Source organism: Ceratotherium simum, chromosome 17, assembly GCF_057802395.1.
Source record: "Ceratotherium simum simum isolate JZ-2026a chromosome 17, ASM5780239v1, whole genome shotgun sequence".
Lineage (NCBI taxonomy): Eukaryota > Metazoa > Chordata > Mammalia > Perissodactyla > Rhinocerotidae > Ceratotherium > Ceratotherium simum.
Genome location: NC_141916.1, coordinates 39,009,615 through 39,033,776, shown reverse-complemented (window position 1 = coordinate 39,033,776; position 24,162 = coordinate 39,009,615). Strand labels below are relative to the sequence as shown.

Below are 24,162 nucleotides of genomic sequence, written 5' to 3'. Positions count from 1 at the left end.
TTTTGCTTTCCCAGCCCTTCAACTGATTGGATGAGGCCCATTCACGTTATGCAGAATAATCTCCTTTACTTAAAGTCAACTGATTGTAGATCTACAAAATGCTTTCACAGTTGCATCTAGATTAGTGTTGGATTTGTATAACTGGGTACTATAGCCAGTCCAAGCCATGATAAAACTATCGTGCTGTTTCTTACTTTGATATTGCCAGATTATCATGAAAGTTGTATTAATTTATACTCCTCAAAACAGTGTTGGAGAGTATCTTTCTCCTTATACCTTGTCTAATCCCTGATATCAAATTTAGAAATTTTTTCCAGTTGAATACATGAAAATGGCATTTTGTTTGTTATTACGTTATTTTTATTTTGGAACACAGTGGAATCCAGTAGTTTCTTCCACAAAACAGTTAACTGATGTGTATGTATTTCGCCTTTGTAGGCTTCCTAGGCTTGTCTAGTAGCCATTATCTTAAAGAATAATTGAAACTTGTCTTTACTCTCTGACTTGAGGAAGCTCATTCCTTTGAATTCATTAGTTATTTGGTCATTCTAGACCATAAATACATATCAAAAATCTGTTTCCCTGCTTGGTATCTTAGTCATCTGTAAGCACTGGAGAAATTTCATTGTAGCTAAGTAGAGTTTAATATTTTTATCATCTTGGGGTTTGTAATTGCAGGACAGTGTCACATAGTGAAAGAAGTTATTGGATTATGTTTTGGGGGTCTCGAAATGACCTTCAAGTTCACTGATATCACTTTAGCTTTTAAGGTATTATTAAAGCTGTAATCTCTTTTAGCCCACCAGGTATTCTGTATTGCTTCAAATAGCAACCTGTGCAGGTTTGGGCACTTCCATAAGTTCCTAATTGGTATGGTCAATTAGTCCTGGCTGAAGGGTGAATTTATGTGTCTTTTGTATTACAATACTAAATAGGGGAAGCGTTCCTATAAAACAAATCTCAGTAATACAGTCTGGCAAAATCACCTCAGATGGTATCTGTTCCAACAGTCCAGTTTGCATCCAAACGTTTCTCATCAACAGTAGCATCACCATATCTTTCCAGTTTAACTGTTGCTCCTTTTAGAGTCTCTTATATAGGTTTTGGATTTAGTGCATTGGGCTTCCATGTCAAGGAGTCTCAAAAAAAACACCAGGCCATTTTACCCACGTGTGGGCATTTGGCCTTGAGTCCCCACCTGCTGAGGGTCCAGCCAAGATCCTGGCCTCACAGTCAATTTTCATCTTGATTAATCTGTTGCCCAGCCTTGAATTGGTGGCAGACTCTCAATATCATCTCTGCTTTCTGCCTTTTTAAAATCTCCCAACCTGGGGTAAATAGAGTGGATTCGTTCGGGGCACCTCAGTGCTGGGAGATCAGTAGCAGCTCCAATCAGTCCACCCAGTCTTTGATAATGCTCCATTAAAAACTTCTGCTTCAACTCCATCAGTGTCTGCTTTATTCATCTAGTTTTTCAGTAACCACTAGAAACTTCCACTCTTTTGGGACAAGTATATTTGCCAGCTCCCTTATCTTTTCTGCTTTCTTTTGAACCATTGTAATTTTCTTAGTATCATCCCTAAGACCCATAAAGGGAAGCTTGAGACAGCAAGCTTCAGCATCCCGAACAGTTTCTTGTGTTGGTAACAGTAAAGTTCATGGGGGACCCATGTAGAAGGAGCCACCTTTATCACAGTATTCACCATGACCTGGGGGCGGGGCATATTAAGTGGATGAATATCCTGGTCACTATAAAGCCAGTCTGGTATGGCCTGCATATGCAGCATATCAGCCACTTCATCTGGAGTATTTCACTTTGCATTCAAAGGAGGGATAGGACAGTTTCTCTTCTCAGGATAAACAAACTTTCTAGCCACTTATCTCTTCTGCCAGGCTAGCAGTCCTGTTGGGATTAGGTTGCTCTCTGTTTGGGTTAGTCACAGCCATTCAGGAAAGTTCAGTAGTGAGCTGTGGGTCCTACCTTAGCCCAAACATGCCATGATCTTTAAACCATAGACTGCTCCTAACTTAACCATTCTTATGAGCCATGTTAATAAAGATTCTTTAGGAAGCTAGCTATATTGATCCACAAAATGAGAGAAAAACTTTATACAGTATCCCCTGGTTTCATTAGTTTCCTGATTTTCTCCCTCTACCACCTAAATCATCCTGGTAGATAGGTCATTGAGGAGTTATCTGCTGTTCAACAAGAATTTTCTCTTTTGTGATGGTTCTCTGGTTAGCAGCCTGATGTTGGATTGGACCAGCTGGAACCTGGGCTGGTGCAATGTCAAGACCCATCCTAAAACTGTCTTTACCTTTCTGTTCTAGGTAGTGGCTAACAACAGCCAAGGAATCGTGCATTTAGCCAGTTTCTCATTTTTTTGCACTTTACTGTGGATTCAGTGACTCAGCTCCTTTGGGGTTGGATCAGTCATTTCTAGGTTTCATTTACTTTTACCTCTTGTAACAGGTAGCAACATGGCCTGCTATTTCATACTATGGGTGAATTTTGATAAACACCTAGGCATCAGGAATTTATTATTCTCTGTCCCCTCCTCATTCTTTTCCTCAAATAATGCTTTAGAAATATTACAGTGAGTCTGGGGTCATGCTAGGGAACCCATAAACTTGAGGGTGGTCTTGATATCCCTGAAACGGATTGAGTCATGACACCAGGTTTTTAACCTGTTCTGCCACCGTGACTTTGGATAAATATGAGAACTTATCTGGGCTATAGTTTTCTCATCCTGCAAATTGATCATCTCCAAGGTACTTTACAGTCTATACATAAGCAAATATTTATTTAATATGTCTATGTTCTCGGCAACTGTTTCTCAACCCAACCCTTTTTACAGTTACTCTCTAAAGAGAAAACTAAAATTAAATTAATTGAAGTCAAATTATGTTAATTTCTACCTCACAGGAGAAATTAAATACTAAAGAATAGGATTTTGCAGGTAGGGTTGAGCTTTGAACAGCCACAAGATTGTAATATCTAAGATATTTTTTTTGCCCCTCAAGAACCAATTTTTGCCCCTTTGGTGATGATATCTCTGTTGAGAATGCATGTAATAGACTAAGAAATTTTATTTATCTTTTATATATATGTGTGAGAGCATCTCTATCCATATGTATGTCTATATTTATATCTATATCCCCTCTTTAAAATAGTAAGGTAGAAATTAAAGCCAAAGTGCCAGAATACCTAGGTATTTCTTTTCAGTTTTAAAAACCTTATAGCTTTAGGGAATTTTCTCTAGAGTTATTGTGAGTTGAAGGTAATGAAAAGATTTAAGTGGAACTACATTCTTCCTGGTCTGAATATTACATTAACTCTTCCTAATAAAAGTAAACTTGTTCTTGATGTGTGATATGTGTAATAAAAAGCGCACAGGGCTGGCCCCGTGGCTTAGCGGTTAAGTGCCTGCGCTCCGCTACCTGCGGCCCAGGTTCGGATCCCGGGCGCGCACCGACTCACCGCTTCTCTGGCCATGCTGAGGCTGCGTCCCACATACAGCAACTAGAAGGATGTGCAACTGTGACATACAGCTATCTACTGGGGCTTTGGGGGAAAAAAAGGAGGAGGATTGGCAATAGATGTTAGCTCAGAGCCGGTCTTCCTCAGCAAAAAGAGGAGGATTAGCACAGATGTTAGCTCAGGGCTGATCTCCCTCACCAAAAAAAAAAATAATAATAATAAAATAAATGCACAAATCGTAGGTGTAGAGCCTGATGAATGACCACCCTCATGTAATAAGTATCCAAGTCAAGAGGCAGATTTGGGGAAACCATACTCCAGAATCCTCTCTTGTGCTCCCTTGCAGTCATTATCCATCTATCTCCCGAACCAAGGGTTACTCCTATCCTGGTTTCTTACATCGTGGTTTTGCCTCTTTATGAATTTTTTTAATGGAACTTTTGGGTCTGACTTTTGTTCAGATTTTGAGAGATTTATTCTTGTATATACAGTCAGTTCTTTCTCATGGCTGACTTATTCCTCAGTTTATCTCTTACTGCTGATGGACACTTGGGTTGTTTTTCATTTTTGGCTATTATAAATTATGCTGCTATGAACATACTTGTATATATAAATCTTTTGATGAGCATAAATATCCATTTTTGTTAGGTGGATATTTGGAAGTTGACTTGCTGGGTCATCCAGTGTATGTATTTTTAACTGTACCAGATACTTTCAGTTTTCCAAAGTGGGATTGTGCCAATTTATACCCTTAATAGCAGTATATGAGAGTTTCATTTGTGCTATATTTACCAACATTTGGTATTATCTGTCTTCAGTTTTATCATTCTGGTGGGCCTTAGGGATATCTTATTATTGGTTTAATTTGCATTCTCCTGGTAACTAGTGCATCTTTTTTCTTTTTTTTTTTTTTTTTAAAGATTTTATTTATTTATTTTTCCCCCAAAGCCCCAGTACATAGTTGTCTGTCATAGCTGCACATCCTTCTAGTTGCTGTATGTGGGACGCGGCCTCAGCATGGCCGGAGGAGTGGTGCCTCGGTGCGCACCCGGGATCCGAACCCGGGCCGCCGGCAGCGGAGCGCACGCACTTAACCGCTAAGCCACGGGGCCGGCCCAAGCATCTTTTTTCTGTGTGTGTTGGATTTATGAATGTCTTTTTTTTTTTAATAATTTTATTTATTTGTTTTTTTCCCCCAAAGCCCCAGTAGATAGTTGTATGTCATAGCTGCACATCCTTCTAGTTGCTGTATGTGGGACACGGCCTCAGCATGGCCGGAGAAGCGGTGCGTCAGTGTGCGCCCGGGATCTGAACCCGGGCTGCCAGCAGCGGAGCGTGCGCACTTAACCGCTAAGCCACGGGGCTGACCCCTATGAATGTCTTCTATTTTGAGGTGTCTGTTCAAGTCCTCTGCTAATTTTTCTATTGGATTATTTTCTCTTAATGATTTAAGTGTTTTCTATATATTCTAGATGTTAGTCCTTTTTTAAGAAATACATGTTACAAATATTTTTTGCCGGTTTGTGGCTTGCATTTTCACTCTTTTTTTTTTTTTTTTTTAAGATTTTATTTATTTTATTTTTTCCCCCCAAAGCCCCAGTGGATAGTTGTGTGTCGTAGCTGCACATCCTTCTAGTTGCTGTATGTGGGACTCGGCCTCAGGATGAACGGAGAAGTGGTGCCTCGATGCGCACCCGGGATCCGAACCCGGGCCGCCAGCATCACAGCGCGCGCACTTAACCACCAAGCCACAGGGCCGGCCCTGCATTTTCACTCTTAATAGAGTCTTTTGATAGTCATAACATGAGTTTTTCAACTTTTTGAATTATGAGTAGCATGTTTTGTGTCTTGAGATCTCTTTCTATGCCAAAGTCATGAAGATATTCCTCTGTGTTTTCTGAAAGTTTTGTTTTGATATTTTACATTTTGATCTGGAATTGTTTTTGTGTGAGGTTGAGGGGATCATGATTCATTTTTTCCCCATATGGCTATCAGTTGATCCAGTATCATTTATTGAAAAGACCATCTTGGGCCGGCCCCGTGGCTTAGCGGTTAAGTGCGCGCGCTGCTACTGGCGGCCCGGGTTCGGATCCCGGCGCACACCAATGCACCTCTTCACCGGCCATGCTGAGGCCGCGTCCCACATACAGCAACTAGAAGGATGTACAACTATGACATACAACTATCTACTGGGGCTTGGGGGCCGGGGAAGGAGGAGGATTGGCAATAGATGTTAGCTCAGAGCCTGTCTTCCTGAGCAAAAAGAGGAGGATTAGCACGGATGTTAGCTCAGGGCTGATCTTCCTCACAAAAAAAAGAAAAAAAACAAAAAACAAAAAAAACCCCAAAAAACAACAACAAAAAAGAAAAGACCATCTTTTCCCCATTATAGTGTCAACTTTGTCATAAATCAGGTACCACTGTATGTAGGTCTGTTTATGAATTCTCTTCTGTTCCTTTGGTCTGTTGTCTATTATTGCACCACTACTACACTGTCTTGATTGCATTCAAACTTTGGTATAGGTCTTGATATCTGGTATCTGATATAGTTGCTATAGACCTTGGTTTAGGACTCTAGCTTTGTTCTTTAAGATTGCCTTGACTATTCTTGGTTTTTTAAAATACTGTATACATTGCAGACTCAGCTTTTCAATTTCCACAAAAGAAATTGGATGGGATTTTGGTTCATATTTTGTGGAATCTACAGATATTTGAAGAGAAGTGAATTCATTAACCATATTGAGTCCTACAATCAGTAAACATTTATTTAGGTCTTTAACTTCTCTCAAACTTTCGAAGTTTTCTTTTTTTTTTTTTAATAATTTTATTTATTTATTTATTTTTTCCCCCAAAGCCCCAGTAGATAGTTGTATGTCATAGTTGCACATCCTTCTAGTTGCTGTATGTGGGACACAGCCTCAGCATGGCCGGAGAAGCGGTATGTCGGTGTGCGCCTGGGATCCGAACCTGGGCCGCCAACAGCAGAGCGCGAGCGCTTAACCACTAAGCCACTGGGCCGGCCCTCGAAGTTTTCAATGTAGAGATCTTGCACATTTCATTTGATTTTTCCCTAGGAATTTGATACTTTTTAAAAAATTTTTTGTGTTGAGGAATATTTGCTCTGAGTTAACATCTGTTGCCAGTATTCTTCTTTTTTTTGTTTGAGGAAGATTAGCTCTGAGCTAACATATGTGCCAATCTTCCTCTATTTTTTTTTATGTGGATTGCCGCCACAGCATGGCTGACGAGTGATGTAGGTCTACACCTGGGATCCGAACCTGCGAACCCGGGCCAGCAAAGCAGAGCGTGCGAACTTAACCACTATGCCACTGGGTTGGCCGCTATGTTAATTTTTTTTTTATTTGAATGTTAAAAACTTTTGTATTCCTGGAGTCAACCCCATCTGGTTGTGATCTGTTCCTTTTTTTTTTTTGTGAGGAAGGTCAGCCCTGTGCTAACATCTGCCAATCCTCCTCTTTTTTTTGCTGAGAAAGAACAGCCCTGGGCTAACATCCGTGCCCATCTTCCTCCACTTTGTATGGGACGCCACCACAGCATGGCTTGCCAAGTGGTGCGTTGGTGCACGCCTGGGATCCAAACCGACAAACCCCGGGCCGCTGCAGTGGATCGTGCACACTTAACTGCTTTCGGCACTGGGCCGGCCCCGCTTTTTTTTTTTTTAATATATCATTGTATCAGTTGCTAATATTTTGATTACGATTTTTGCAAGTGTGTTCATGAGAGAGTGTGGTCTATAATTTTCCTTTGTTTGATGTCCTTGACAAGTTTTGGTATCAAGTTGGGATGTGTTGCTTCTTTTTCTGTTTTTGTTGTGTGTAATAACGTGTGTGTAGTGAAGTCCACTTCTTTATTGATAATTTGTGTCGTTTTATGCCATAAGGAGTGTGAACTTTATACTCTAAACAGGATGGAGCCGTTTGAAGATTGCCTATCATTATGTTCATATTTGTATTTTAGGTAGATTATTCTGGTGGCAGTATAGAGTGTGAATTTTTTTGGAAGATGGGAAAGTGGCTAACCTGGCGTAAGAGAGACCAATGAGGCTATGAAAATACTGCAGATAAGAGATTGACAAGGTCCTGGATTCGGTAGTGGAAGTGGGGATGGAGAAACAGGAGCGGATTTAAGAATTACCCAGGAAGAAAACTTTTCATGTGGGAGATGGAGACGGAGGGGTCAAGGATGACTTCCTGAAATTTGTCTGAGTAGATGGAAGATAAAATGAATTGGTACCATTAGATAATTATTCTCTGGTTTTAAGCAGTTTTGTTATGTGCCTTGGTGTAGTTTTCTTCATGCTTCTTGAGCTTTTTTTTATTTATTTATTTATTTTTCCCCCCAAAGCCCCAGTAGATAGTTGTATGTCATAGCTGCACATCCTTCCAGTCGCTGCACGTGGGACACGGCCCCAGCACGGCCGGAGAAGCGGCCCGTCAGCGCGCGCCCGGGATCCGAACCCGGGTCGCCAGCAGCGGAGCGCCCTCACCCAACCGCTAAGCCACGGGGCTGGCCCTTGAGCTTTGACTCATTGAACTTCTTGGATCTTTGAGTTTATAATTTTTCATCAAATTTGGAAAACTTTTGACCATCATTTCTTTAAAAATTTTTTCTGTTTTCTTTTTTCCTCTCTTTGGGAACTCAAATTTTATATGTAGTCCCTCAGCTAACGGATGCTCTTCTTTCTCTTTTTTCTTTGCTAATTCTTTTATTTCTCTGTGTTTTGTTTTGAATAGTTTCTATTGCTATGTCTTCAAGTTGGCTAATTTTTTTTTTTTTTTGGCAGTATCTAACCTATTTTTTTTTTTTTTTTTTTTTTTTTTTTTAATTTTTTTTTATTCCAGTATCACTGGTATATACCATTGTAAAAATTTCAGGAGTACATCATTGTACCTCTATTTCTGCATAGATTACATCATGTTCACCACCAAAATACTAATTACAACCCATCACCACACACATGTACCCAATTATCCCTTTCACCCTCCTCCCTCCCCCCTTCCCCTCTGGTAACCACCAATCCAATCTCTGTCCCTATGTGTTTGTTTATTGTTGTTATTATCTACTACTTACTGAAGGAAATCATACGGTATTTGACCTTCTCCCTCTGACTTATTTCACTTTGCATCATGCCCTCAATGTCCATCCATGTTGTCACAAATGGCTGGATTTCATCGTTTCTTATGGCTGAGTAGTATTCCATTGTGTATATATACCACAGCTTTTTTATCCATTCGTCCCTTGATGGGCACTTAGGCAAGAGAAACAATAGGAAAAATAAACAAATGGGACTACATCAAACTAAAAAGCTTCTGCACAGCAAAGGAAACCATCAACAAAACGAAAAGACAACCTAACAATTGGGAGAAGATATTTGCAAACCATACATCTGATAAGGGCTTAATCTCCAAAATATATAAAGAACTCATGCATCTCAACAACAAAAAAACTACCAACCCAATTAAAAAATGGGCAAAAGACCTGAACAGACATTTCTCCAAAGAAGATATACAGATGGCCAACAGACACATGAAAAGATGTTCAAAATCACTAACTATCAGGGAAATGCAAATCAAAACTACAATGAGATATCACCTCACGCCCGTCAGAATGGCTATAATTAACAAGACAGGTAACCTACTATTAAATCACATCTAATGTATTTTTCACCTCAGACTTCTTGAGAAGTTTGATATGGGTGTTTTTTATATCTTCAATGTCTGCTTAACTTTTTGTGATAGAGTACAAAACATTTTTATGGAATATAGTTTTAACATCCACTAATTCTGGTATCTGTGTCAGTTTTGGTTGGTTTCAATTGGTTGATTTTTTTTTTTCTTCCTCATTATGGATTGTATTTTTCTGCCTTGTTTGCACGCCTGATAATCAGACATTGTGAATTTTACCTTAGGCACTGGGTAGTTTTTGTAGTTATTTGCAAATAGCTGGAATCTTTTGAGTCTTGCATTTAAAGTTTGTTAGGTGGGACCAGTGCAACATAGAGTCTAGGGCTAATCTATAAAACTATAACGTAGATTTTGTCTTAATTATTCACTGTTTTATTTTATGATTTCATCATGAGTTAGTTTGCTGTCTCATGTTAAAATTTAAATATGTAGTTATCTACATACTTGTTAAAAGCTTAGTATGTTCCAGGCACTGTTCTAAGTGTTTTTATGTGTATTAACTCACTAATCCTCATAACAATGCTGTAAAGTAGATTCTAATATGCTGATGTTATACATGAGGAGAATGAAGCACATAGAGGTTAGGTGACTTGCCTAAGGTTACTCAGCTTGTAAATAACACAGCTAGAATTCAGGCTCAGCTAGTCTTGCTCTGTAATTCATCCTCTGAATTCCTACCATCCTAAATACTTGACAAACAGTGCAGGATAAACTCTGTGAAAAGGAGCTCCATGAGTTTTTTATTAGCTTTGTCCCCCCTCCATTGAGGTGGAATTTTATATTTCTAGTATAGTATACATATCTTGTATATTTCTAGTATATTTTAATTGTGTATTTCAGAAGATTCAGCACATTGAATTACTTGTAGGTTTATAAGTGAGGTGGGAACCATCCAAGGGTGAAAAGCATTATCCTTACATCTTTAAAGTCAGTGATCTCTGTCAAGGGACCATCAGGAACTCACGTATAGCTAAACGAGTTTGTTTATTATTCATTGCAGTAAGGAAGAACTTATACCATGGGGAATGGTGGGGATCTCAGTAAGTGGGTGTTAGAAAGGACTTAATATGGGGTTTAGGTTTGTCTGGTGATTTGGGAGAGGTTTCTAGGAAGCAAGGCTTTCCTCTGGATTGAGTGCTGTCAGGAAGGAAGTGGGGCAAGTTTGTGTGGGTACCTTAATCTTACCTAGAGGACTGGAAGAATGAAGCAGGGCCAAAGCTGTGACTGGAAAAGGAACAGCATTCACTCAGCCAGAATAGGGGAATGTTTGGTCATTTTTGTGGTTTGGAAAAATTTCATAATTTGTCTATGTTCAGACATGATTACAGAGTGGTTTTGTGTTTGTCTTGATCCCTTATCGTCACAGAGTGGCCTCGTCTGATGTTGGTATTCTGTGAAATTATGTTCAACAGAATCTCAAGGCCTTGCTGTGTGTGCCAGGACAGTTCCTAGCTGTTGGGCTCCTTTTGTTTTTCTCACTAACTTAATTTTTTCACTTGTAAACTAGGTTCATTGCAGGAAAAAAGAAGTGAGAAAACATACATAAGCCAAAAGGAAAAACTTTAAACTACTTAGAGAGAAACATGAAACAAGATTTAAACTACCTAATATTTTGTTGAATATCTTCGCAGACATTTTTATCCTTATTTGTACATAAAATACTTTATAAATGTGAAGTTATATTATTTGTATATTTTTTTATCCTAGGGATTTATTGTGACTGTCATTTCATTGCAAGTATGTGGCTGTTGTGCAATAGAGAATATTAGGGTTAGTGTCATTGGAGTTGTGATCCTATGTCATCCTTATAAGTGTCATATAGTGTTCAGTAATCAGTATTCAGTAATCTTAATATCTATCTCTAGGCTTTTTAAGTGCATACGTCTTTATATGTATGTTTATGTACAAATAAATGTACAATATAGCATACACAATTAAAGAAATTTATTATTATAGGCAAGAGTGAGAGAATGCATTTGTTATAAGCTAGATCAAGAAGACATTGATGTTGGTAACTATCTGGTTCTAGTGTTTAAGTATTAAGTACCTATTCACTATGAGGATATGGAAGACAGACTATGAGTCCTGGCATTTGAGGAGTGTACAGTGTCATTCATTATAAGCATTTCAGAATGTTAATTTCTCAGTCTTTTTTTTTTTTTTAAAGATTTTTTATTTTATTTATTTTTCCCCCCCAAAGCCCCAGTAGATAGTTGTATGTCATAGCTGCACATCCTTCTAGCTGCTGTTTGTGGGACACGGCCTCAGCATGGCCGGAGAAGCGGTGCGTCGGTGCACGCCCGGGATCCGAACCGGGGCCACCAGCAGCGGAGCGCATGCACTTAACCGCTAAGCCACAGGGCCGGCCCTCTCAGTCTTTATTACAGTAATTGAAATAGATTATCTCTACATGACATCTGAAGAAGTTACAGAATAACGCGTGTGATTTGCTGTGGCATTGTAATAAGAACATGTTTTTCAACACAGATTTTAATAAAATGGTTAGTGTTCAGTTTAAGTGCACGTACATCTTGTCAGTGTCTTCCTATATACAATCTTTTTGAAATCTAGGTGGAAAGCAGTGTTTGTATGTCTCTGCATACCTAAAAAACATAGATAGTCAAAGTAAGTCTCTTTACTTTAGCTCATTCAATTTACTTGCATTAGGTGAATAAGGATAACAGTCAAACCTTGTATATAATAAAAAACTATTGTATAAGAACTTGTTAGCTGTATATTAACTTTAGTAAATACTTTCAAATTTTCATCTGAAGATGTAAAGCCATTTCAGATGTCATTTTATCATTACAACAATCTTATTGAAATAGAAACATTCACCCTCTTTCTCAGGCATTAGTTAAATGTGTCTACATTTAAAACGTATCCTCTGTCCTTTTTTCCTGTCTTTCCCAGTTGTCTTGGAAAAAAATGGCTTATCTCTTGCTTTCGCTTTTACCTCTTTTCTCTTTATTCCACCTAGAGCCTCCAAAAGCTCTCAATTATAATTGGGTAAATAGAAGAGTTAGTTTTAGTGTCAAATTAGTACAGAGGAAAATAAAAGTTACAGTTTTTGAATAGAAAACTAATTCTTTTTTGTTTTAGTGCTTTAATTTTAAGCTTTCTTTCTTTTTTTTTCAATTATTTTATTGAGATCATGATGATTTATAACTGTGTAATTTCGGGTGTACATTCTTATTTATCACTTTCTGTGTAGACTTCGTTGTGCTCACCACAGTAGTCTAATTTTTATCCATCACCATACGTATGTACTTTTGCCCACCCTCAGTCCCCTTCCCCTCTGGTAACCACTAATCTGAGAACTAGTATTTCTAATCATCTGTTTGCATTTTCAATATACTGTTTGTGCTCAGATCTGGAAAAGGATTTAAAGTACTTGACTTAGAGCTCTTGACAAGTTCCAAAAGTCCCTTTTAGAAAATATTGTAGAAATCTCTACTTACCTCTTATATCTTCCTCTAATTAAGATTTTGCTTCTTTTTTTATTTTTATTTTTATTTTTTTTTTTTGTGAGGAAGATCAGCCCTGAGCTAGCATCCGTGCTAATCCTCCTCTTTTTGCTGAGGAAGACCGGTTCTGAGCTAACATCTATTGCCAGTCCTCCCTTTTTTTTTTCCCCAAAGCCCTAGTAGATAGTTGTGTGTCATAGTTGTACATCCTTCTAGTTGCTGTACGTGGGACGCGGCCTCAGCGTGGCCGGAGAAGCGGTGTGTCGGTGCGCGCCTGGGATCCGAACCTGGGCTGCCAGTAGCGGAGTGCACGCACTTAACCGCTAAGCCAGGGGGCCGGCCCATGCTTCTTTTTTTAGCCATAGCATTCAAGTTTGAATTATTATAACTTGAATACTTAAAACAGTTTCAATGATAACGTTATATTAAGTAACCTTTAAAATTAACATTTAAAATTCATTTTTTTATAAGTTGAAGGTTTACTGTAATATAAATTATGGTAGATTATATTTGTATATTTAAACTTGTGAACATTAGTAAAGACTTTTTTTTTTAGTGTCATATGCCATGCTAGGAAGAGGGCAGTATCCCTGTCTTCGGATACTTTCTGATCTATTCGACATTGGAAAGATTGTGTTTGCAATGACTGCAGTATAAGGCAGACTGAGATGCACTAGGTTTCAAAACGTTGTATAGAAATACTAGAGATTGAATAATTAACACTTTTGGATCAAGAAAGGCATTATGTTATAGGAATTAAGGGCAACATATTAAACGGTAGCATTCCTTTTTGTTTAAATCTAGAATTAAAGTTATAGGAGTGTTAGGCAAAATTGTATTCAAAAGTTCTTTTATGTTAAAAAGTAGATATTTTCTTTTAATTAGTATTTAATTATTTTCAAGTTATCTCATATTCCATTCCTTAAAAGTATATTATAACTGCTTTCCCTTCCCCATTTTTTCTTTTTTTTTTGGCAGCTTTTCACAGATGGAATCACAAATAAACTTATTGGCTGTTACGTGGGTAATACAATGGAGGATGTAGTCCTGGTGCGAATTTATGGCAATAAGACTGAGTTGTTAGTTGATCGAGATGAGGAGGTGAAGAGTTTCCGAGTGTTGCAGGCTCATGGCTGTGCACCGCAACTCTACTGTACCTTCAATAATGGACTGTGCTATGAATTTATACAGGGAGAAGCATTGGATCCAAAGCATGTCTGCAACCCTGCTATTTTCAGGTACCTTTCTTTTTCTAAATAATTTTTCCTTTTGAAAAATAAGAGTATTAAGTGCACTAAGGAAATATTTTTAAAAATTCCCTTTTCTTTCTCTGAGCAACTATTTGGTTAACTTAGAAACTTTCTTTAGTTAGGGTTTTGTTTTGTTTTTGCTAAGGAAAAAAAAATTCCTTTTTATTTGCCATTCTCATTGTTGACTCTTTGCAAAAGAAAAGGCTGCAAGAAGTTTTGGATTAGCCTGCTGGAGAGGGTCATGGCTTCCCCTTAATTTTGTAAAATATGCTTGAATCAAAGCATTACATATTTCTTATTACTAAGTTTTGTTACTCAATTGCTCACATTGTCAGAGTTCTTGCTTACTAAGATTCTTTTAATTATGTTAACACTTCTTTGTTACTCTTTAAACTTTTCATTATTTAATTCAAAGAATTATGTTTTCTGTAAGAATAATGTCATGCATATGCAAATTGCTATCTTTTAAAATTCTCTTTCTACTCTTGAAAACTCTAACAAATGGACTTGATTTGAAAACAGCAAGTTCATTCATAATTTAAACCAGAAGTTTTCAAACATTTTGGTCTCAAGACCTCTTTACAACTCTTAAAGGTTATTAAGGACCCAAAGAGCTTTTGTTTATGTGAGTTTTATTTATCAATATTTACCATGCTAGAAAGTAAAACAAATTTTTTAGAATACAAGAATATCAAGTGCACATTCTCTTAGCTGTCAGCCTGATGACATCATCACACCACTTCATGTAGCTTCTTTAAAACGTCACTCTACCCTCGTGAGAGAATGAGTGAAAAAGGTAAATAATATTTTGGGAAAATAGTTTTAACCTCACAAACCTTCTGAGTCTTGGGTCTCCAGGGATACTGGATCATATTTTGAGGTTTGCTAAGTTAACACACTGATAAAGATGGAATGGACCAGTATCATTTACCTATTTTAAACTTGTTTCAAACAATATTTTAAAATATTTTGGCATAGAAATCTGCTCAAACCTTAGTTTTAACCATCAGATATAGTCTCTTCCCATAACTGCATGAGTCTACTGTGTTGAATCTGTTGAGAGATGCTGATTAATAGATTTATGTTTATTCTTTTGTGTCAAATGTTTTTGTGGTCTTCAGGCTTGTGTGTGTATATATATATATGTAAATTTATTTATTTACTTATAAATTCTCAGTCTTGTTCACAGTGGTTGAGAAATATCCATACAGTAGTCCCTGCTTATCTGTGGTTTCACTTTCCAAGGTTTCAGTTACCTGTGGTCCCAAAATATTAAATGGAAAATTCCAGAAATAACTCGTAAGTTTTAAATTGTGCGCTGTTTTGAGTAGTGTGATGAAATCTCACACCGTCCTGCTCTGTCCCACCTGGGACATGAATCATCCCTTTGTCCAGCCTATCCACGCTGTATATACTACCTGTTATATGCTACCCACCTGTTAGTCACTTAGTAGCCATCTAAGCCAACTTTATTATTATTTATTGTTGTTAATCTTTTGCTCTGCCTAATTTATAAATTAAACTTTATCATAGGTCTATATGTAAAGGAAAAAAATGTAGTATTTTCCAGGGTGTGGTACTGTCCTGTGGTTTCAGGCATCCACAGGGGTTCTTGGAGTCCCTGTGGATAAGGGAGGACTACTGTTTAACAGGATTAAAAATGAATAGATGCATAAATTAGGCCAAAGGAAAAGCTGGAATTAGATTCAGATACAAAAAATATATTCCATAAAGTTGTTAGAGAAGGGCTGTATGAGTTTCCTAGTAACTAAAGCAGGGAGGAAAATATTAATTTTAAAAGTCAGTGTCCAAAAGATTTAAGAAAAAACTTGCTTAAGGATAATGCCGTTGTTACCAAACCAGATTCGTTTTGTCCTGCCACACAATTATGTCAATCCCCATGATGATGACTTTGCAAAAAGAAAGGATTTAATCACAAGGGAGCCAAGCGAGGAGGCAGGAGAATCAGTCTCAGATCTGCCACCTCGAAAGTGGGGACTCTGATATTTATGGGATAAGGGGTCAGGGCAGTCTGAAGTGTGGGAATAGATAATTGGAAGTAAGGAGAAGTGAGATAATTGATGATCTACGCAAGTGTGGTCAAGTTTCATGCCTCTTCATGGGGCGCGTGTTCACAAAGTGGTGGTGTCACTGTGATCTGAGGGTGGAGTTTTTAGCTCCTTGACATCAGGAGTTTGTCTGTCGGACACTTGCACGGGCCCACTTGCTGGGTTGGTGTTCTCGACCTGCCTGAACTGGACAAGGGGTCGACTCTCAGTTCCTGGAAAACTTAAGCACTCCACCTGTTACCATGGTGACCCCAGCCTCAGAGGTGTTATCTATAGGGTGGGTTTTAGTAATGCATTATCTGACTACTTTTGCAAACAAACAACTGAGTATAGTTAAAGCAAGTTGGCCCTGGGTTTCACCATTGTTACTGGTGTAGCAGTCTTAATTAAGCCTTTGTAAAACCCACACTTTGATACATTTCACATGAATATTCCTAAACTGTCTTTAATACACCAAATTTAAACTTTCAGTTGAATTGCTAATCATACTGTCTGCCCGTGAGAAGTTCATATTCAGGAGGTTTTCAACTCCTTTTACTCTATAGTCACATGATAGAAACTGGAGGCCTAGGGCAGGTTTTTTCTTCTCCAGTGATAGTGGCAAGTTATGAAATCAGAAGCCATGTGAAATTCTATATTAGGCAATATAGCTCTGTCGCTAGGTATACTGTGGAGCCCGATTGCTGTAGTTTTATGAGCTGTGTGAATTTGGATGTAGTATTTAATCTTTAAATGTGCCTCCATTTCCTCATCTAAAATATGGGAATAATGTACTTACGTCTAAGGTTGTTGTAAGGATTAAAGTTGTTAATATATGTAAAAAGCTTAGAGCAGTGCCTGGCTGGGCCGGCCCCGTGGCTTAGCGGTTAAGTGGGTTAAGTGTGCGCACTCCGCTGCTGGCCGACGCACTGCTTGTCCGGCCATGCTGAGGCCGTGTCCCACATGCAGCAACTGGAAGGATGTGCAGCTATGACATACAACTATCTACTGGGGCTTTAGGGGAAAAAAAAAAATAAATAAAATTATAAAAAAAAAAAAGAACAGTGCCTGGCATATGTTAGGCATTATGTAAGCGTTAGCTTTTAACTTTTTTTTCCTTTTAAGACTTTGCACACTTTACTCGACTTCTACAGAGCTTCTGACAACTTAGATGTTAACTAAAGAAAGTTATTAAAATACTACTTAGGCAAAATATAGTGGATATAACCAATCTATTGGCTTTATTATGCTTTTAGAAACATATTTTTTGAATTTTAAAATACAGACTTCTTTGCTTTTAAGAACTATTTATTATAGCATACAGTCATGTATCACTTAATGATGGGAATAGGTTCTGAGAAATGCATCATTAGGCTGTTTTGTCATTGTGTGAATATCACTATTTCGTCACTGTGTGAACATCGTAGAGTGTACTTAGACAAATCTAGATGGTATAGCCTACTACACACCTAGGCTGTATGGTACTAATTTTATGGGACCATTGTCATATACGCAGTCTGTCTTTGACTGAAATGTCGTTATGTGGCTTGTGACTGTATAGTGTTCCTTGAGGTGTATGATAGCAGCATATGGATGTGGCATAGCAAATATTTATTGCCACTAACCCCCACTCCTTTGTGACAGACAATACTAACTAGTCTTGGAACTCTTTCTTCCTGAACCTAGATGAGACCTCAGAATCTCTCAACTAAGTGATTTTAGGTAATCACTACCCATTTGTTCTCCCTTGTTTTGGTTTTTATTTTAACTTCCTTGAAGTGACCATTTTATATTAAAAATTGAAGATTTTATTTTTTAACTAATACCAACAAATAATAGTAATGGGTATATTAGAATTCTGTTAATTGGAGAAATGATATATTAAAGTGATGATAATGGTGGCTAATTCTGATATAGCACTTAATGAACTGGATACTGTTCTAAATATGTTATGTATATTAATAAATTCAACTCACAGCAATTCTAGGGGTTAGGTAATGTTATAATCCCATTGTAATAGATGAGAAAAGTAAGGTGCAAAGATTTTAAGTAATTTGCCTAGGATTGCATGACTAGTAAAAGTAACATCCCCCAAAAATAGTAATGATGAGTAACTTAACCTTTCTACTTATTCAGAAAAGAGCATAAAACGTAAAAGAAAGTAGTAAGGCCTTTGTTACACCACTTATAAAAAATAACTTACTATGAAAAATTTGTAGAATTGAATAGACTCAAGAAGAAAATGAATGCAGACTTTCCTATGTATTGATTTCTGATCATTTTCTATAATTACATAATCATTAAGCTTACTATAGAATTTCTCTTTTAACAGGAAAGCTTTTCATAATTGATCGTTTTTTTTTTTTTTGGTGAGGGAGATTGGCCATGAGCTAACATCTGTTGGCAGTCTTCCTCTTTTTGCTGAGGAAGATTGGCCCTGAGCTGACATCTGTGCCCATCTTCCTCTATTTTGTATACAGGATGCCCCCACAACATGGCTTGATGAGCGGTGCGTATGTCTGCAGCTGGGATCCGAACCCATGAACCCTGGGCTGCCGAAGCAGAGCACATGAACTTAATCACTATGCCACCTGGCTGGCCCCCATAATTGATCTTTTTAAGTAACCTCAAATGTTGATTGAGCCTTTAGATCAAAGTCCACAGTACTCTCTTGCTTTGGCTCATTCAGACATAGCTTCTTGCCTATGTTATGATTATAATACAGAATATCTACTTTGAGTATAAAAGACATTAGAATATATTTATGTTTAATCTAGTCTAGGGGAGGAAAAAAATTCCAACAGTTCCTCCTCTTCCAGTAATTTACAGTCTGTGACAGACAATAACTTTGGACAAAAAATAAGCTGATTAGTATCACAGGAGAACAGAAGAGATTTTAAAAAAACGTACAGATTACTGTGGTACAGTTGGGAAATTAGGCTGTGTTTCACTGCGATTGCATTTGAACTGACTTCAAAGGATGAGGTGGAGCATGGAGGAGGCTGAGGGAGTGGGATGATAGGTAAAGATGAATTGCACCAATTAATGCTTAACTAGTAACTGGACTTATTGGAAATTTATCATGATCTGTTTTATTTAACTTTTCTGTAGCAATCAAGTATTGCAGAGACCTTCAGAACATTTTTTAAAATTCAATGGTGTTTAGGAATTTTCTCATCAGATATTTCTCTAAAACTTGCCTCTTGTTGGGAATCCTGGCTGAAGTTTAATTAAAACTACCCAGCAAGAGACATAATGTGAGAAAGGCAGTTTAAAATGAATTATTGCACATTTATCAGAAAGCATAACTAAAAAACACTGATATTTAGCACTGAGGGTATTGCAGTGGAACTAGTATATTGTGGGTAGCAAGTAAAATCAGTAATGTTCTCTTGTGGAAATCAATACGGCAATAGATAGTAACTCATAAAAGTTATATGCTATGTTCCTGTCATGACAACTCTTTATATTCAGATATAACTAGGATAACTCAGCACAAATAAATGTTAAGCTACTATTGAAGTGATAATTTTGAATATTGTCTAAAACATGCAAAAGGGTTGATACAGGGCTAAGAGGAAAAAATCAGCTTATTAGCTCAACAGTCAGTAATTTGCTTATGTGAAAACTCAAAGGGAGTTTGTAGAAATGACATAGTTTGGGATGGTAGGATTAGGGATTATTTTTCAGTTTAAAAAAATTCCTATGATTGTGTAATGCTCTTAATTTTTAAAAAACTTCCAAGGGGGGGAACAATTAGTGAGTATTAGTGGGTATTTGAGGAAATTCTCTGAAGCCTTGAGATTTTCAAACATTTGGCTTTGTTGAGTATGGGATTTTAGAGTGACACTTGCCTTGATAGTAATGCAGTAAAACCTTACTTAATGAGACTAGGTAGAGGAAAGATCAATCTGTGATAGTGAATATCAGAAATCTTTAAGTAATTTTTTGTTACCTTATATATGAAAATAAAAATTAATGATTTATTAATGCTAAATTAACATAATGAGATTTTTTATGTTTTTTTTCTGTTGTGTATAAAATTTACTAATAGAAAACAATTGAAGTGCTCTAATCAAGTCTTTTTTAAGAACTATATTTTGTGACCATTTATTTAAAAATTTTTTCCTTTTCATTATGGTAAAATACATATAACAAAATTTACCATTTTAATAATTTTTTAAGTATACATTTCAGTAGTGTTAAGTACGTTCACGTTGTGTGCAACCAATCTCCACAGTTCTTTTCATCTTGCAAAACTAAAATTTTATGTGCATTAAGCAACTTCCCATTCCCGCCTACCCTCAGCCTTGACAACCATCATTCTACTTTCTGCCTGTGAATTTGACTGCTCTAAGTACCTTATGTAGGTGGAGTAATACTTCTGGTTTTTTGTGACTGGCTTATTTCACTTAGCATAATGTCTTCAAGGTTTACCTATGTTGTAGCATGTGTTAGAATTTTGTTCCTTTTTAAGGCTGAATAATATTTCATTATATGTATATACCACATTTTGTTTATCCATTCATCTATGGATGGGCATTTGAGTTGCTTCCACTTTTTGGCTATTGTGAATAATACTGTTGTGAACACAGTTGTGCAAATATCTTCTTGAGACACTGCTTTCAGTTCTTTTGGTTATATAACCAGAAGTGGAATTGCTGGATCATATGGTAATTCTATTTTTAAGTTTTTGAGGAACTGCCATACTGTTTTCCATAGCGGCTGCACCGTTTACATTTCCACCAACAGTACAGAGTGTTTCAATTTCTCCATGTCCTTGCCAACACTTATTTTGTTTTTTTTGATAGTACCCATCCTAATGGCAATGAGGTGCTATCTCATTGTGGTTTTGATTTTCCTGATGATTAGTCATGTTTAGCATCTTTTCTTTTGTTTGTTGGCCATTTGTGTGTCTTCTTGGGGGAATTGTCAATTCGAGTCCTTTATTCAATTTTCTAATTGTTTTTTGTTGTTGAGTTGTAGGAATACTTTATATATTCTGGATATTAACCCCTTATCACGTATATGATTTATAAATATTTAATTCTGTGGGTTGCCTTTTCACTATGTTGATTTTGTCCTTTGATGCACAGTTTTAAATTTTGATATAGTGCAATTTATCTATTTTTACTTTTGTTACCTGCCCTATTGGTGTCACATCCAAGAAATCATTGCCAAATCCAATGTCATGAAGCTTTTCCTCTAGGTTTTTTTCTAAGATTGTTATAGTTTTAGCTCTTACTTTTAGATTTTTTTCCATTTTGAGTTAATTTTATATATGTTATAAGGAAAGGGTTCAACATCTTATACGTGTGAATATCTACTTTTCCTAGCACCAGCTATTGAAAAAACTGTTCTTTGCTCATTGAATGGTCTTAGCACCCTTATTGAAAATCATTTGACCATAAACTAAAGGGTTTATTTCTGGGCTCTGTATTCCATTGATCTATATGTCTGTCGTTATTACCACACTGTTTTGATAACTGTAGCTTTGTAATAAGTTTTGAAATCAGGAAATGTAAGATCTCCAACTTTATTCTTTTTTTTCAAGGTTGTTTTAGCTATCCGAGGTTCCTTAAAATTACATTTGAATTTTAGGATGGATTTTTCTATTTATGCAAAAACACTATTGGGATTTTGATAGGGATTGCATTGAATCTATAGATCACTTTGGGTAGTACTGACATCTTAATATTACATTTCCCAATCCATGAACATGGGATATCTTTCCATTATTTGTGCATTTAATTTTTTTCAGCAATGTTGTGTAGTTTTAAGTGTACAAGTCTTTTGGTTGGTTAAGTTTATTTCTAAGTATTTTATTCTTTTTGACGCTATTGTAAATGGAATTGTTCTCTTTATTTATTTATTTATTTATTTTTTCCCCCAAAGCCCCAGTAGATAGTTGTATGTCATAGCTGCACATCTTTCTAGTTGCTGTATGTGGGACGCGGCCTCAGCATGGCCAGAGAAGCGGTGTGTCGGTGCACGCCCGGGATCCGAACCCGGGTCGCCAGCAGCGGAGTGCGAGCACCTAACCGCTAAGCCACGGGGCCGGCCCTGGAATTGTTCTCTTAATTTCTTTTTTGGACTGTTCATTGTAAATGTAGAGCTGCAACTGATTTTTATGTTGGTTTTGTGTTCTGCAACTTTGCTGAATTCATTTACTAGTAAAAACTATTAATTTTCTTAACAGAGCCATTCTCACAAATTGCTTGTTTTGTTCAAGCCCAGTGTATCAAAAATTTTAGATAAGTATGGAACTTCTAATTAGGACTCACTTAATTTTTTAAATCTCCTAGCAAAGCCTAGTTTTTTAAGTTCATAGGAGCTATGCTTGCAGTTGAACTATACTTATTTCCATGAGAATATTTGTAATAATAAATAGATTTTCTTCCTTTTCTTATTAATTTTGCTACAGAAAAGATACACCAGTTGTTCTGAGACCTGTAGAAATTGCCTTGAACTCTAGACTTTGAGAAGAAGCTTATGCAAGATGTATCTTTCTTGTCAAAGAACAGGCAGTATTTCAAATGGATGGTCACTTTGTTTATGTACAGCAAGGCATTAATTTTGTTATAATTCTTATTTGAGATTTAAAAAAAATCCAGGATAGATTTTAATCCACTTGACAATGAACCTAATAGTAGGGGAATCCCTTGGTCTCACGGTAAATTTCTAAATGTATCCTGAGTCTGTTGCCAGGGTAGTGATTCTCATTCATCAAGTATCTGTTATGTACCTCCTCTGTAAGTGCTGAGTGCTAGGATAGAAGAATAAAGCATAGTCTTTGCCCCATGTAGGATAACTTGGTAGTATTCATCAATAGTATTGATAAAGCAGTCTCAAGTATCATTATTTGCTGCTATTCTATTTTGAATTATATAGGAAAGTGCTACAAAACGTTTTAAACAACACACTGAATATATTTTTACCTATTATATAAACATGATACTATCATTCCCTTACATAATCTGATTTTAACAGTGCACCTATAGATAGGGCAAATATATCTATAATTTACTTTAGAAGATATTAATTATTAGCTCTTGAGTTTTGATTTTTTTGTGAATATTAATTTTGCTATAGTATGATCATTAATATTTTAGTTTGTTTTTCATTTGAGTAGGTATATATCACCTTACACAGAAATGTTTTAAAAATTTCATATAGGCCGGCTCCGTGGCTTAGCGGTTAGGTGCGTGCGCTCTGATGCTGGTGACCCGGGTTCGGATCCCGGGCGCGCCCCGAGGCACTGCTTCTCCGTCCAGCGCGAGGACGAGTCCCACGTACAGCAACTAGAAGGATGTGAACCTATGGCATACGGCTATCTACTGCGGCTTTGGGGGGAAAAAAAAATGAATAAATAAAATCTTTAAAAAAAAAAAATTTCATATAAAATTTGTAATTTTCATAATTTCATCTGTAATTTCAGAAGTTCGTTCAAAGGAGAAAATAATATTTGATAAATTTCTGATACAAAGCACTATCATTTGGAAAATTTTACCTGTCACTCCATAGTTTATGTTCATTTAATATTTCTGTTATAACCGTAGGGAAGTTAGTCTACAGAATCTTTGTATACTAATGTGAATGTGAAGTTCGTGTTGTCATTATTGAGCTTAAATCTTGAAATTGATTAGATTTTTATGTAAAAATTTTTTTTGGTATTTAGGGGTATATCATGTTACATTTGAAGGAGAACTTGAAGATCATGTAATAGGTCAATAATTTTGTTTTCCTTGTAAGGAACCTGAGACTCAGAGAAATTAAATGATTTGAGAAATTAAATGATTTGCTTAAGGTCAGACTGGAAATATAGTGGCAAAGTCAGAATGAAAACTCAACTAATTCTGTGCAGTGTTATGGGGGTATTCTATAGTGGAAACGGGTTGACTTTCACATCACAGTTCAAATCCTGGCTCAGCCTCAATTAGCCACCTTTCTGCCAGAAAAGTTAAGGCACTCAAAATTAGTAGGTGCTTTCTCTTCTAGCAGCTTATTCATGTTCAACAGATTCCATTAATCTGTAAGAGCCCCTGGGAGTTGTGACCATATTTTATCCATTTTTGAAGTATTTTCCATAGAATTGTCATTCCAGTCACTCCCAGCTGAATAACTTATAATGAGACAACTTCTGAGACTACTTTCTGTATTTTGCAAATCAGGGTCTCATACAAACTCTGGGGTAAAACTGTAAGGAATGAC

General features: G+C 36.8%; 1 protein-coding gene across 1 annotated transcript in view; it reads left to right on the top strand.

The window, feature by feature from the left end:
• Positions 1 to 24,162, top strand: part of ETNK1 (ethanolamine kinase 1) — a 73,725-nt gene that overhangs the window by 8,780 nt on the left and 40,783 nt on the right. Inside the window, exon 2 of the mRNA XM_004444073.3 lies at positions 13,632 to 13,891. Coding sequence (XP_004444130.2) covers positions 13,632 to 13,891 — 260 coding nt within the window. The remainder of the gene's footprint in view (positions 1 to 13,631; positions 13,892 to 24,162) is intronic.